The following is a 16,355-nucleotide window of genomic DNA, read 5'->3' as shown; positions in this document are numbered from 1 at the left end:
TTCGTGGATAATGTTTCGCGGACGACACCCTTCCGAGGGAGGCGTCGTCGATCGCGCTTCCGTACGGTTTAATTTAATGTCGAGCAACGAAGATGTATGCCTTTGCCTGAATCAATTTGGGTCGCTTACCCTTTGATGAAGTGCACCGACCCGTTGCGAGAGCGGCGGTTCGCCTACCGATCCAGCTGCCTGTGCTGCGACTGTACTGGGTGATACAACTGGGCTATGCGCGTGTTCTCCCAGTCCGCATGACGGCGAGGTACCGGTCGAAGCGCCGTCCAGAGAGCAGCTCGCGGTCCCCGGGCTAGGTAAACTTCCGCCTACGCTGCTGCCAGAGTCTATCTCTAAACCTTCAAGATTAAGGAACCGAAGCGTTAATGCAATGTCAATCCTAAATCCCATTACCTTAGATCGATAAATTAAAAATATATTAACTGTAAATTGCACTACCTTTTACAGGTTTCTTTACCTTCAATTAAATATTTCAAAAGTATTACAAAAAAACGATCAAGTTAACATTTTAAAACTCATAATTTTAAAACCAGGTCTAGCTTTCGAATGTCAGTGTTCGGTGATGGTTACACAAGAATGCAAGGGCAATCGTGATACTTTACCGTTATTGAAATTCAATCCGGGACTCAGAAGACTTTGATGCTGTTGCTGTTGCTGCTGCTGCTGGTGTGGCGACGTAGCCTGTTGCTTCTGCTGCTGCAACTGCACTTGAATCTGCAACTGTTGTTCCTGCTGATGATTCTGATTGACATGCAACGCGATCTCGGGACGTTCCTTCTGAAGCGATTGGTAGCTCGTCTCGCCGGCCGAGTAATTCAATCCCGCGAGCTTGGACGCGTTGAAGTGTTGCGGGGTCGTGTAGTGTCTGAGGAAAAAAAAAAGGGTTCGTGCGATCTGTCATAAACACGTCACTTTATCTTAGCGATCAAAATTCACGATCGGCTTTCAAACGCCTCGACCGCAATTATGATGAAAGTAAACGGCGAACGGCGGAGATAGCATTAATGTTAATCGGCGAGCGTTTCTCACGGCGCGGCGGCGCGAGTTGAACGTGAGTTTTCTCACCTCGTGTCGAAGCCTCTGGTCAAGGCCATGCTGTGCTCGGGGAAAGGATCGACGCTAGGTTCGACGGGAGTGGTCATCTGGCCGTCCTGGCCGATTCCACTGCTGCCGGTCGAGGCGGGCGAGTGCAGCGACTCCTCGAGGAGATCGCTGCCGCCATCCTCGGTCTGTAGCCTGGGCAGGGACAAGAGATCCGCCGCGTCGTTGAGAGTCTCGAGGAGCGCCGTGTGGTCGGACGGCGAGTTGAAGGTCAGAGTCGCCGCGGTGAACTGCAGCGGGTCCACCACCATGGTACCGGTCACCATGTCCACCATCATCCCCGTATCGGTGACGTCGTAGGTGCCGTACTGGGCGGACAGCAGGTCGTTCGGCTGTATCTTGTAACCCGCTAGTTCCTCCTCCTCCTCCTTGAACGTGAGCCCGTAGGAGGCACAAACGTTCGCGCAGACATTCTGAAGAAGGGAGTACTGCTTGCCCTCCTGAGCGTTGTACTGCGCGTGCTGGGAATTGTCCTGCTGACCGGTATCGCAATCGATCCCCACGGCCGTCAGCGGCGTGAGATACGCGTTTCCTGGAAGAAAATGGCCACGGACGAGATTTAAATTCAACAGTTTCAACTCAACAAGCTTACACATTCAACATATTCTTTCTCAGATTTACTATAGGATCCAGATTTCCGATGGTGAGTATCACTTGTGATTCAATTATTTGAAGACGTATGATTGTGCTATATCTTACGGTGTCCAATTCTACGTCGCGGAGTTTCAAAAACATCCAGAGACAAGTGTGTCGCAATAATTTAATTCGTGAAAACGCGACGTAAAGTCTTGCACAGATAACAGCAGAGACAAAAGCAAATATATAGGAAAGAAACGAAGAGGAAGTAGCAGAAGAAAACCGTGTACGAGATAATTTCAAAGGCGACGCGTCTCGACGTAGGACGTACGATTACAAGTCCTCGATGAGGACACGGCATGATCGAGTAACAGGAGCTATTGAACCGCACGCTAAACACTCGAGTCGGAACTGACCACGACCGACCTCGCGCGCGAATTGATTGAAGGAAGAATAGAAAATGTAAACAATATTCCGAGCCATTGAAACGTCCCGCTTTGTTGTCTGCTCCGACGACTACACAAGATAATTACACCAACATCGCCAACTGAGCTCAAACGTGTGATTGAAACAGTGCGAATATCCCCAGACTACCAGTATTCGCGAAGAGTTATGGTAATAAAATATAGTAACATATTACGACAAAGAAATTTAATTCTATTCTCAGTTGATTTGGTTTATAAATCAAATAAATTAAAATTAACAAGGAGCCAGTCCGCATCTATCCTTTGTTAACTTAATTAGTCAATTAATAAATACTCAATTGGACAAATTTAAAAAAGCGTTATGTCAGAAGTGCAATCGTCAATATATCATTAGACTCGGCGTAGCAATTAATACTGACGAACCGCGTGCCACTGAAGAATCAAATGCGGCAAGGGTCGAAAACTAGAAATCAGTCGGGCAAAGATAAAAAAAAAAAACAAACAAACAATGCGGTACCTTGAGAGCTGTTGTACTGATTGGCGAAGTTCGCGAGATTGTTGCCGCCCTTCAGGGACTCGTAGAACGGCGGCAGGGACCCCGTCGGCGGCGAGCTCGGCCCGTAGTTGCCGCGGCCCCCGTTACCACCGGGGGGCATGCCGCCGGCGCCCGCACCCCCGCCCAGGGCGCCGCCGCCACCGCCGCCGCCGCCGCCGCCCCCGAGCATCGCCCCGTTACCGCATCCGCCGCCGAGCATGGCGCCGCCGCCACCGCCGCTGTTCGAGGGCGAGGAGTTGCCGCCGTTACCGCCGCCGCCGCCGCCACCGCCGCCGGAGGAACCGCCGCCCGAGTTCGAGGATCTGCCGTGTCCCGCGGCCGCCTGCACCACGTGGGACCCGGACAGTTTGACAGCCAGGAGCGACATCGCGATCGCGTTGCTGGGGCTGCGCGACACCATCGCGCCATCGCGGCACTTCTCCTCGTCCTCCTCCTTGCGTTTCGGTACCGCGTAGTCTATAGGATGCTCCTGAAATTGTTGTTATAACGCACTCCGTAAAAAAAGGGAATTACTTAAATAAAACACAAAATACTTGGTTTATACATTAATATTGATTTTGTCGTTTTCAAAATAGGCCCCATGCAATGCACATGTGCCAACGTTTAACTCGAGGTACAATTCATTTGACGCTACAAATGCTTCGATGCGTTTGATTGATCAATTAGAACCAAGAATTTTATAAATTGACCAATCGAAGAATCCTTTGAAGCGTTTGTAGCGTCAAGCGGTCGCATCCTTAGTCCTCAAAACACTTTTCAAACGCTAATTGCCTTGAGATCCTTCTTTGAATTTTCTTTTATGGCTTCAATGGATTGAAAACGTCTTCCTCGAAGTGGCAACTTAAGTTTGAGAAAAAGGAAAAAGTCACAGAGCCATGTGGAGAATATTTGATCGATGACATTTGTTGAATTCTTGGCCAAAAATTCGTGTATACACGGAATTTTCTCTTAAAAATTACCCTGAAAATCGTGGTAATTGTGAGACAACGTAAACCTTGAAGAATTTTACCATACTATTAATAAAATTTACTAAAATTTAGTAAAATTTTAATAAAATTGGACAAAGTTTTAGTAAATTTTGTTAAAAGTATAGTAAAATTTACGAAATATTGCCAAATTTTATTAAAATTTTAGTAAATTTTGTCAAAAGTATAGTAAAATTCTTCAAGGTTTATGTTGTCCCATAATTACCACGATTTTCAGGATAATTTTTAAGAGAAATTCTTTCCGTGTAAGGATCGATGTGTATGATAACGATGCACATAATCACGTAAAATCCAAGACTGGTTTTTCCACAAATCTAACCTTTTCCGGCGAAAATTTCCTCGTAAATCCCTTATAACGTCCAATTAATATTCTTTATCTTTATTAACAATTTGTATATCTGGATATTTCCTCTCCTCTCATTATCCTTTTTTTCGTTTTTTTTTTTTCGTTACAAAAACGTTTAAGTCTGTCACTACATGTTCTTTTAATCTTCTTTCTACTACTTCTCTCTTTCTCTTTTATCGTTTCTTTCTTTCTCTTTCTTCTTTCTCTTCTCGCACCTTCTTTTAAAAGCACACAATAAAATGTCAAGCTCGGTTAGAAGAAAAAAATTTTTGTTAAAACTAGATATACAGATAAAAAAATCTAATTAGAAAATGTAGGCAACACTTAAGAATAATAAGTACATTGTTATAAATCATAGAGCATATTCTTGTCGAGATGAATATTTTATATTTTATTTTTCCTTTTATTTTGCCTATGTATCGTTATATATTTTCACTTTATGTACATGTATTCATCCGTTAGTGCATATGTTTTGTTGCAATTAATAAAATTACGACAAAAAGAGAATTTAAGTATTTTGTATAATACGCAATGTTTCATTAAATACATGTAACAAAATGTAAAAAATAAATTTTGGAAAGACTATAATTCTTAATAACTTAAGTAATAAAACTCAATTAACTGTTGCTATCAAGTGTCTATCCAATTTTCTTTTATACATCTAATGCCAAAATTACAAAGAATATATTATAAAGGAAAAGAGAGCTACTTACTAACATTTATCATATAAAATCCGTGAATATAAAATAAGTACCGGTTTTCTGTCGACAAAAGCATAAAAAAGTGACATGTGTTGAGCGGCAACAAGCGATTTGTTAAGCGTTAGTAATGTTAGATGCGTCACATACAGTCGGAGATTAATAAATTACAGTCAGTGCCCTCGTCACTCATACACTTTTCTTCGCCGTCTTTCTTCCTATTCTTCCACATCTTCTTCCTTTTCCATCCTCGTCTCTTGCTCATTTTCCTCGCCTTCTCTTTCTGGCGTTAAAGTCTCTTCCCTCGTAATGATCATTTCTATCTCTCTCTCCCTCTCTCGCTCGGTTTCTTATGTTAATCGCTTCCTTTTCATTATACTTCGGACAACTACGCACAATTCCCCGTTCTTCGCCTGCTCTATCCTGAGTATTAATATTAAAGGCACTTTTTCCAACCGAAACATTCATTCGTCAAATATGACACAATTCTTAACTTTCGATACAAAATTGAATCATAACGTTTTTGTGTTACCACATTTCTCTTTTCTCCCCTCTCGTAAGATGTATATTCGCGAAATTACCGCGAATTACTGTGCACATTTTCATCCGATTTACAAGCTTTCGTCCGTATACTTCAATATGAAAAACGACAGCGTGCAAAATCGCAAGGAGCTGCTCGGCGGACCGCACGTTAAATGATGTTATACGCATAATACCGTGCAAAATTTTCCTCGCCCTTCCTTATCTGCTTTGTCGCTATACATAATGTATGAGGCAACGCGAGGAGGTTAACGAAATCCTGTCGAAATTAACGAAGCGTGACTGAATCGGCCTAATAACAGGCTCCCGCGTTTCCTCGGGCGTACTTAAATGCCTTAAGGATATTTCTGTCATTATTATTACCCCGCAATTCGTTACATTCAGTAACGGCGAGAATATACGAAAAGGCTTTAATTCGCTAGCAACGTGCAAAAATAAATACGCGATTATCCCCAGCTAGGATATATTATTGGATCGTGGAAATATTTTCAGATCTTCCACTAGAAGGGTAAGAATATTCGTAGAAACTTTTTTTAAGACGGAAACATTCCAATAATATTTCTTATGTTTTAAAAGTATATTTTAGGTATCCTAATAATATTGATATTTGCATCCTTTTCCTCAAGATTATCTAAAAAGTCAAATTTTGTAGAATATTCTATATTAAACATAAATAATATTATACAATTATGAATATGCGGCATTGCAAATTATAGAGAAGATTCATATGTTCCCATAACAATATTAGAATGTTCATTTAAAAATATTCGCGTAGAAAGAGCGCTACGGAATCCTCTCTGTGTCTGTGTTCACATGAAAAATGTTTCATCGAGCAGTTTTAAAGCCTCCCCTCCTTCGGGCGTCATTAATTTTCGTTTGTGATGCTTAGAGCCTTACCTGTTCCGGTTCGGGCGCCTGTATAGGATCGACTCTGTCGATCTCGAGCTTATTCTCGTCCTTCCTCGAGGTGCCTTGCGGTGGCACCCTCTGGATGACCGAAACCCTCGTTGGCGGCTCGACGCGGGGTGTTTTCGGCGGCGTCTGCGACCTCGGTAGCGCGATCCTCTCCGACTTGGACAGAAACTGCGGCGGATCGTCCGAGGCAATCGGCGGGCTGCTGTACTCCTTGCGCTCCGCCCGGGTCAGGACGTGACGTCTACTGCCGTACGGTACATCGCCGCCGAGGATGCTCGAGATGAACCGTCTCGGGGGTGGGCTGGTCGCGTTGGTCACCGGCGGCGACGGCGACGGGGCGGGACTGCTGCTGCGAAAGGATTCCGGAGTTGTCGCCCGATCATCGTCGGTCTTGTCACGATCTATTGTTGAGAAAGGGAAAAAGAAAATCCAATTTTTCCGTTACAATTCCCATGTGTCCCGGATTAACGAAACAATTGTCTATTGAAGTTCCTGAACCAATTGCAAGTCACAACGAGTTAAAAGGAAAAACTTATACAAATGCTTTTCTGCCTTGTTGCTCGTGCCGCACGGCAAAATGAAATATTTCATGTCATTGTTTAACCCCACGTAGACTGTCATTCTTCACTGTCAATCGGACTATGTGAGTCATTGATAAGTAAAGTTGTATTTTTCAAACAATTTTTGAGCTCTAAAGAATCGTCAAAAATTCTAATATAATCTTTTAATATTTAGAAATATAACTGTACAACTGTATAACTTAAAATGTTTCTGTTTTTTTTTTTGTCCGAATTTTAAGCAAAATCCGAAAAATTAGAAAAATCAATATGATCACAGCCAAGTCTGCGGAGAGTTAATTCAATTAAATAAATTGACATATTGTGTTAACTTCCTGCGTCATTAATGTAATTAATAACAATATTTTCTTGACAATATCACTCAATGTATATAGAATTACGTATCTATTTATTCATATCAGTTAACGGGAAGTTTTCGACTACACTATACAAGTACATTCTGAGAAAAGAACTATTATGTTATTTTTAGCATCTCTCTGCCGACAGAATAATCCATATTTATGAATTTAATGTAAATTTGTATTGACTAAGCTTGTAATGATTAAGAAGACATAGAAACTTTATAACGACGAAATCGGTAAACTTTTATGCACTATAAGCACAGAAATAAATTGATAAATTGAATACAAAATCCCTCTATGTGCTATTTTTACTATTTCAAAGTGCTCCAAAGTTTTACAAATATTACAGCAAAAATATTCTCAAAAAATCAAGTAAAAATATTATTTGTACATTTTTCTGTCAAACCGCAGTTTTTGAGATATAAAAGTTTGAAACTAGCTAATTACAAGCTAAATTTAGACAGTCACCTGTCCATGAGTTGCGTGTGTGATAGAATTAGTGGCCGCATGACAGGTGATCGTCTAAACGTAATGTGTGATTAACCAAATTTAAAACCTTACATCTTAAAAAAAAATTAATAATATTTTAATAGTGAATTTTAGGATCTCTGTACATTAACAACAAAAAGCTATTTTTAAATTTAAATATTAATATTATGAGAGCTGTGCCTAAAAACAATCTGGAAGTTATATTGGAACTCCTATTAAAACTTTAAATATAAGTAACACAGCCTAACTATATTAGCTGCGTTAGCAAAAAAGTGAATATAACATCCGGCCAGTTTCGATTACAGCTATTTGACAGCAAATACTATTTTGCTAAATTTTTAGTTGCAAAAGCGTTACAACAGCTAATAAAAAAAATCAAAATACAACAGCCACTTCAGCTATTTTGATAGCTGTGAAGTCGTTGTGACAGACACGATTTTGCCGTAAAGAAATTATTATAACTTTTTTATAGTAAAACAGATGGACAGCCAAATAGCTGCAACAACATTTTAAAAACCTAAAAATGTTATCCTATTTTTACTGCTACATTGTCAAAATGTTGTAATGACGTTGTGGCAGTAACTGCGCTAGACAAAAATACACGGAGAGAATTTTCTCTTAAAATTTAGCCTCAAAATCTGGTAATTGTGGGATAATGTGTGACCTCGAGGAATTTTACTATACTTTCAGTAAATTTTACTAAAAAAGTGTAGTAAAATTCCTCACACATTATTCCACAATTAGTAGATTTTGAGGGTAAATTTTAAGAGAAAATTCTCTCCGTGTACCGTGATTTAAATTGCAACATTATCGCAGCCGTTTTACAACTTTACGTGCTACTTGGGAGGAAACTTAACGGGAGTCACAAAGAAACTCTTTTGATATACATGACATCTAGACACTGTTTCTATTATTACTATACTATTACTAATATATACCATAAATAACTTATAAAAAAAGATTTCGCATTTATTCCTATATATGTCTGTATTATATAATAATGAACCAAGTTCACGAGTTTTCTGCTACTGCAAGACTTTCTTAAACATTAGTATCTTTGGTCAGTATAAAGTAATTAAATTATTATCTATTCAATCTAAAAATCTATAACGGAAAATAGAAACGATCAGTGAGACCCGGAGACATTTCCACAGGCACACAAACTTGCTTCTCTTAGTTTTCTTCGATGTAACATACGACAAACCAAGGACCGTTGAAACCTGAATCGTATCTACGGTTTCGAGATTTTGCACGACTTAGGCATTTAACGCACGGATTTGCGGGGCGACGTGAGACAGGAATCAAATCTAGATACGTATGCACGATTGGGACACGGTATGCATGAACGGGATAACGACGGCGGCGATGACAGTCATAACCATCGGTTGGCGGTTGGCCCGCTGCCGCCCGTGCCTGAATTTACGAGCAGCCTTGAGGATTCGCAGGTACCGTATGGCGGCTTCGCCGTACGTTTGTCCTTCGCGCGCGTACGTGATCTCCCGCTTTTCTCCTCGGGCATCTCTCAGAGTGAGAAAGAAAGAGTATACTCGCCGAGTAACTGTCTTTAATTAGCGAACCACGACCAATTGCGATACCGACCGCGTCTCCTTCCTTCGCTGGTATTTTTTTTTTTTTTTTTTTCTGAGGCGAACGGATAGATCGAGGGGAACCGCTCGATATTCTCGATCATCTTCAGCTGTTATATCGAAATTAAAGGATCAGCAAGAAGAAACATAAAGCGATTGATACAAAAAAGTTTTAGCTTGCTGCGCAAGTTCAACTTTATATGTATAATTAAGCAGATTTAAACAAAGAAATTATGGTCTGAAACCAATTACAGTTCAAATAATTACAGACAGATTATATTTTTTACCATACCGTCAAATTGATTAAATTATATATGTTGAATTTGCTAAACCAAGTCACAACTTTGCTGTTTTTTTTTTCCACCACGATAATTTCGCATTAACGATAATATATCTTATTTAAAATTAAGATGAGAATTCGTCTTGCAATGTTGATTAATGTTTAATATTATAACGGTATTTTTTTCTAATTATTTTTCTTCCGTCGCAACAATTTCGACGGCATTATTATTTCTATTGCGATTCTAAGAGTGACATGCTACCGGACGTTCAGAGCGTACGATCTCCCGACTTTCGAAACTTATTGAGTGCTTTTCGTTGAGCACGAGGACACACCACGTAATAATCATGTCGTTGAAGCGGCACAACCAGGAAACTGTCTACGCGAGGACGCGCTGTTTCACTCTGAGGTCATTATGGAAAATACATTGAAGGAGAAGAAAGGACTCTTTGCCTAGTCTCTTCGAGAATATTAATATTGTGTACTCTTTCGTTCGCTAAAAAAAATCGTGTACACTAAGAAAAAAATGAGTGATATTTGCGACTATATTTACATAGTAAAATAATTATAAGAATATCAGTTTTATATGTGTTATAATTATTACTATAATATTACTATATTACTATAATATTGGTAATAATAACTATATGCGTATAATGGATGCTTACTGTGATTGTTTTGTGGTACAACTTACTATATTAAAATCTCCATTTCAATTATGGCAATCATACACATAGACCAATATTATAATTACAAAAATTTTAATGTAATTCAAGCAAACTATAATTTACATTGTTGAATAATTATAAAAATATAATTAGATCCGAAAATAACTTATAGTAAATTATAGTGATATTATAGTTAGTGCAACTATATCTTTCTGTCGGTGTATTAACCAGTAACTTCAATCGCAATTTATGCTTCTCTTTGTATTTAAAAAAAGTTAACGAAAGATTCTAATGTCAATTTTCTCAAGAATTTTTAAGAAATTAACAAAATCGCTGCACTCAGAAAAAAAATGGTTAATATCCAAAAATGTATAGCTGAAGACAAAGCTGAAAATAATTTTTCGCTGCCGGTGCAAGAAAAATGATCCTTTTCTCACGTGTCACTTCACACAAAAGGACCAATATTTCGACGCACAGGTAACAAAAAATATTTTGTGCGGATCGGCTATTGCCGCTCGCCTTCGACTCGTGTGTTCATATCCCGCACTTACGGGCAATCAGCTGATTTATCGCACTAGTTGCATAAATATCTATTGTCAGATCATCGAAGTAATTGTTATCGCATGGCATACGCAAACTGGTTGACAAAATGTCAAAACTTTCGACGTTCTTCATAACCATTTTCAGACCTGCATCTATATAAATATTTTTTTAGATACTTTTCGGCGAAAAAAAGCGTGTCCCTCCGCGTGGATGAAACTCCCCGTAGGGAAAACCCCTCCCTCCCCGTCGATTTTAAATTTAAAGCGTATAGGTCAAAGAGTAGGCGAGAAATTTAAATCCCCGTGGCCCCTTTTCTCGATCTTCTCTCGTCGCGAGAGAGAGAGAGAGAGAGACTCGGTCCCATCTCGAAGGGAGCTCGAAATCGACCGGCGGCGATTCCGACCTCGAAATTACGAGTTAGACGAGAAAGAGGCGCCTAACGACATCTTTTGCGCAATCGCTTGCGTCACGGTGTCCGAACCCCCGAAGGTAGCGGCCGCGGCAGCGGCAGTCACCAAAATGGCGGTTCCGTTCGTCGGGCAACCTTCGGTGGCGAGAACTCGCGTGCGTGCGTGCGTGAGTTCCTCTGACCAAATCCCCCTAACAGGTTCGGCCGCGCTATAAATACCTGCGGCGCAATCATCGTGACCGGGGTACCGATGTACGCCTCTGCCTCTATCTTCGGCCCCTCTCGCCCTCTCCCTCCTCACCGCCATCATCCCGGGTCTCCGCCGTGCTCGTTGTCTGTCCGGTCCCTCCTCCCCCCCCCTGTTCCCCCCGCGCTATCTCTCTTTCTCATTTTTCCTTTCGCTTCTCTTTCCCCTTCGGACAGGACGAGAAAGAGGGAGAGAGAAAGAGAGAAAGAGAGAGAGAGAGAGAAAATGAAATGAGAACCGGTACATCGAGTCGGAATCGAGAGGAACGGGCTTGCTCGCGGAGCGACGAAGAAGAAGAAGAAGAAGAAGGAGACGAGGAGGAGGAGAAATCGACCGAGGGGATCTCGGGACGGCGAGAAAATTCCTGTAAATCGAGACCCGAGACTCATCGGCCCACCGCGATCCGAGTTAGTAGTCGGCATTGTAATTAACGATAAATTCACCCCTTCGTGTTTCTTAATTATATCCGGCCAGAAGAATCGGCGGAAGGGACCGCAAGTGGGGCCTTCGCTTTATCTCGCAAGAAAATATAATTATTTTCCTCATCCCCCTTGTGGTCGACGAGCACTTTTTTCGATGCTGAAATATTAAAATACCCGATCGAGTAAGCGTATAAAGTGAATAAAACACGGGGCAAAACGCAATAAAATTTTGAAGACGCTGGACTCTCTCGGCCTCTCTCGGACGACGACGCGGTTGCAGTTGCCAAGCCAGAACGAAAGGGTTGTTGAGACGAATGCGCTCGCCCGCTTCGAACGAGCGGAGTGCCTCGAGAGCGATCGAGCGGAGAAGATCGATGCCCGCGGAGCTCGGGAGACGCAACGGATGAATCCACGCCAATTCCCCAACGCGAAACGTACCCGGGGAGCGCGTGCTGGAACGAGCGGAGTACACTTCCTGGATCTATACGAGCCCCCCTCCCTCCTTCTCCCCCAGGGGGTCGTTGCCATTGCGCGCGGCGGGTGAGGAGCACTTGTCGAACTGTCTGTCGCGGGGCCGCGTTTACCGTGACTCCTGCTGCTGCCGCATCCCGCAACGACGCGACGCGCGAGGAATTCGTTTACTCGAGTTAAAGTGAAAGAAAAAAAAAAGGTTCACGTTTCGTCTAATCCGACTCGCTATCGTGGAATATTAATCGGGATACAATTACGGTGGCCATATTTCCTTAAAGAAAATAAAGAGCAAACTTGAAAATTTTTAGGGTTTGAAACTTTTTCTTTACATAAAAACACATTTTTACTAAGTTGGCTCTCAAACGATGTTGCATTAAAATAATCTAAATAAAGGTAAGATAAATTGTATGTAGACTAATCTTAGATGAGATAAACATGATTTAATTTTAAATTTACCTAGGTAAACTACATATTGTTTCACGAAGATCATTTTAAGATAATATTTAAACAACAAAAATGCCAATAACAGTCTACTGTATCGGAACGTTCCGTCCTTCCCCGTCTTCTGAGGCAAGTTGTGTTTATTTCTCACGTTGGAAACCGTAATTTAATCACCGACTAACTCAATCAGAAATCGATGAACGAAGCCCTGATCAGACAACAATACAGACAACACTCTCACTGGTAGCGCCGAACAACTGATATAACCCCTGCGTAAATTTATCATTCGTCTTTATAAAAATTCGCTCATTGATACGACATTAAGCATTCTAATTAAAAAAGTCTAGTACAAAACCATCTAATTGGAAAAACATGTAATAAAAAAATAACTTTCTGCAATATCGTTGGAATAAAGGACCCAAAATAGAGATGTAAGAAAATAAATAAATCCAAATAGACGGACACCTCAAATAAATGTAATGGACGTAAGATCACCGCGTAGATGTAATACGAGTCCGAGTCTTTAGCTATCAACGTTTACCGGCGGTTTCTCAAGAACCGACGGCGATAAAATACCCGCTTTATGACGTTTACGGCGACCCGTAAATCCCGTGCGAGATGTGTTTATATATATATATATATAATGCAACGCGTCGATTACTTCATCATCCGACACATTGTTTCTGGTCTCTGCATGCAGATAAGCAATGCGATAAACGCGGCGGCGTAAATGGCGCGAAAAGGCGCGCGTCGTGTATGTGTGTATGCATGCCAGCCGAAAGGAAAGGAAAAACCTGAAAAAAGGACTCGAGAGCCAGGGAGCGGTCGGCCATAAGTAGGTCGGCTAAGCCGCGCCGCTGCCGTTTCGTTCGATCGGGCCGATATTACAACGGGCTACGACGATGCTGAGACGATGCACCGGAGAGCGCGGCGGAGGGAACTCGCAACAGGATCTCCGCCTGAACCCGGTCGCGACCCAGGCTGCTTTACGTGCCGCACGGCAAGCAGCCAAGGCGGGCGGGCAGGCAGGCAGGCAGGCAGGCAGGTTTTCTCGAATCACGCGCTTCGATCTCGTCCGAGATCTCCTCTCAAACGTCTCTCGATTTATTTTTCTCTTTCCACTTGAACCCCGCGGAAGATCTGTTGCCGTCAACGTTCGCCAATGCTTGCTACATCCTTGTTCTACAAGAGATCTCCCTTGATAAAGGTTTTCATCGCGCTCCCCTTTTCGTTCTCCGAAACCGCTTGTCCCTTCACCCCCTCGTGGATCGTCCGCGTCACCGCGAAGACGTAGTCACGACACCTTTACGCGCAGGAGGGAAATTCCCGGACGAGGACGGGAGAAATATGGGTATCGCCCTCCCCTCCCACCCCTCACCCCGACGTTTCGCGCTCGCGAGAAAGTGCGACATCTCGTGTGCGCGATCTCGCGCGCGCGGGCTTCCACGCGCGCGGTATCTGCGTAGCGTTTGCGTAGCGGTACCGTGCGTGGGTCGAGTCGTGTCGCGCGGACAGCAAGGTGACACCGTATACGCGGCCACTTGATCGCTTTACGTAATGGGCACGTGCGGTGCGCGCGCGTATCACCTCCACCCTGCGCACGAAACTCCGCGCGCGCTTCCATGTTCGGAATCTGCAATCTGCGTCTCACACACGCGGCGATTTTTAAGTGGCACGATGTGTACGCGCGTCGTTTCCGGCGTGGATTACACGGTGAGAAAAACATATTTATCTTTAGTCAAAAATAATTTTCATGGAGGGGAAGAATAGAAAATAGAAAATAACAATATCAATTTAACACTGTTGTTATTAAAAATCGCATGCTCTCTTTAGATGACGATTACAACATTGAAAAAAAAATATAATGTTTTACTGAAATATAAAATAATCGAATTCTTTAAAGAAAACAAAATTATATAATTTCTTGCTTATAATAAAACAATGACCCTTGTAAATAGAATATATTAATTTTAATTTCATACTAATGCTTGACATTGCAAAAAAGTATGTAAGATTGTGCAAATTATATGATTTGTGACGTAATTATCGTATACATTTTTGTATACGATTTTACTTACTGTTTATGTAGTTTTACATATTTTTTTTTACACTATTCTTACGCTTTTTCTCACATTCACAAAGAAAGTCCGTAAAATTGCGCAGGCAAGGCAAAAAATCGCACGATTTACATTTGGAATGAATATGTACGACATTTTCCCACGTACGATATTGTTCACGTAACTTTACGTACTTTTCTTACGGCGCGTGTAACTTACTGTTAGAATAAAATCTAAACAGTATACAATATAAGACGATAGATCGCTGTTATTTACTGTTAGAACATGCGCAGCGAAAAAGAAGTTATTTTATAAATAAACCGGCACTTTATCTCGGATCAACATTTCCGTCGAGTCTCTCAATATCAACGGTGTTCAGATTTTCATTGAACCATAAAATACACGTTAGCAACGCAGCCGTACATACGCGTGACTTAATTTCTCCTATCTCCTCGAGATCGGGGGGGGGGGGGGAATCTTTTAGCGCGACGCTACGCGGACTTAATTTTCGGGGCAAATTATCGGGGCCGGCTTGTAATTTGTTGTCCCTCCCCCCCCCCCGAAATTACACGCGCGTCATTCCGCTTTTATCAGTTTCGATAATCGCAAAACCGAATATCACTCGCCACCGATCGCACGCGCGATCGCGCCGTCACCCTTCGCCGGCACGACGCGTTGCATTTATGCCAGCAGCGAATGCAACACGCGTATACAAGTTCCGCGCTTCCTAGAAGATACGAGAACGCACACGCGCGCACGCATACACGTATACACATTTACATACATTTGCGGCCTAGTAATGCCACGCTTCATAGGAAATCTTCTCTACGGTCGAGCGAGAGATCGAGACGCTCGACAACGACGACGTTTCTCGCTCGGCCTTGGCACTCGGTGAAAAGTCGCGGACGAAAAAAAAAAATCGCCGGTCGCTGCATTTTACGCCGGCGGCGGCGGGTCAGGAACAGAAGGAGAGGTAAAGGGAGGAGATCGGTGCAGTGGGGGAAGACCGGTGCAACTCCGGCCGTGGCCGGTCGAGCGTGTCGTCGTGACGCCAGAGATCGCACAATAACGCCGAGACCTGCTCTCAGGAATTGAAGGAAAGTGCCGATATTCCGGTTAAGTATCGATAACACGATACACCGGTGGATTGCCGCGAAATGTGACGAAGTGAATGACGCGGCTGCCTGATATACTTCTCGATCGCGTCGCTTCCATTCATAGAAAAAAATTGTATCTCAACTTGGAAAAAAAATTCTCCTATTATTTTCATAACGGTCTCTTCTGAAATAAACCGAAGTATTTGCTTTTAGCAGAGTTGGATAAGTTAATATACATTTTTTTTAACTAAATTAAATTAAAGTTGATGGATTATAAAATTAATTCAGTTAAGTTAAAAGTTACGTAAATAAGAAACTAACAGTTAAAGTTAATTTAACTCAAATTAAAGTAAAAGTTAATTTTGAGAAGCTTTATTTATATTAAATTAAAAAGCTATATAATTTATTTACGTCCGATTGCCAACATAATTACAGTATCGATCATTAAATATATTTAATTTTATTTGTAAATTCAGTTATAACATTAATTATATGAAATAACAAAAAATATTGCTTTCGGGTAGAAATGTATTTTTATTTTATAATTTTTTTTTCTTTCACCCAGATAACA

General features: G+C 41.8%; 1 protein-coding gene across 4 annotated transcripts in view; it reads right to left on the bottom strand.

Moving 5' to 3' along the window:
- The window catches only part of LOC105828871 (transcriptional regulator ovo), a 37,546-nt gene that overhangs the window by 6,896 nt on the left and 14,295 nt on the right, over positions 1 to 16,355 (bottom strand). For 2 of the 4 annotated variants that reach the window (XM_036289420.1, XM_036289418.1), the window contains exons 2-6: positions 6,138 to 6,556; positions 2,632 to 3,139; positions 1,078 to 1,645; positions 615 to 877; positions 130 to 350 (exon numbers count right to left, since the gene is read on the bottom strand). In XM_036289420.1, the coding sequence (XP_036145313.1) occupies positions 130 to 350; positions 615 to 877; positions 1,078 to 1,645; positions 2,632 to 3,139; positions 6,138 to 6,556 (1,979 nt within the window). The remainder of the gene's footprint in view (positions 1 to 129; positions 351 to 614; positions 878 to 1,077; positions 1,646 to 2,631; positions 3,140 to 6,137; positions 6,557 to 16,355) is intronic. The other 2 variants (XM_036289419.1, XM_036289421.1) reach the window with 2 other exon arrangements.

This window comes from Monomorium pharaonis, chromosome 7, assembly GCF_013373865.1.
Source record: "Monomorium pharaonis isolate MP-MQ-018 chromosome 7, ASM1337386v2, whole genome shotgun sequence".
In the NCBI taxonomy this organism is placed as follows: domain Eukaryota; kingdom Metazoa; phylum Arthropoda; class Insecta; order Hymenoptera; family Formicidae; genus Monomorium; species Monomorium pharaonis.
The sequence above is the reverse complement of the archived record's forward strand: the minus strand, read 5'-3'. Positions and strand labels throughout refer to the sequence as shown.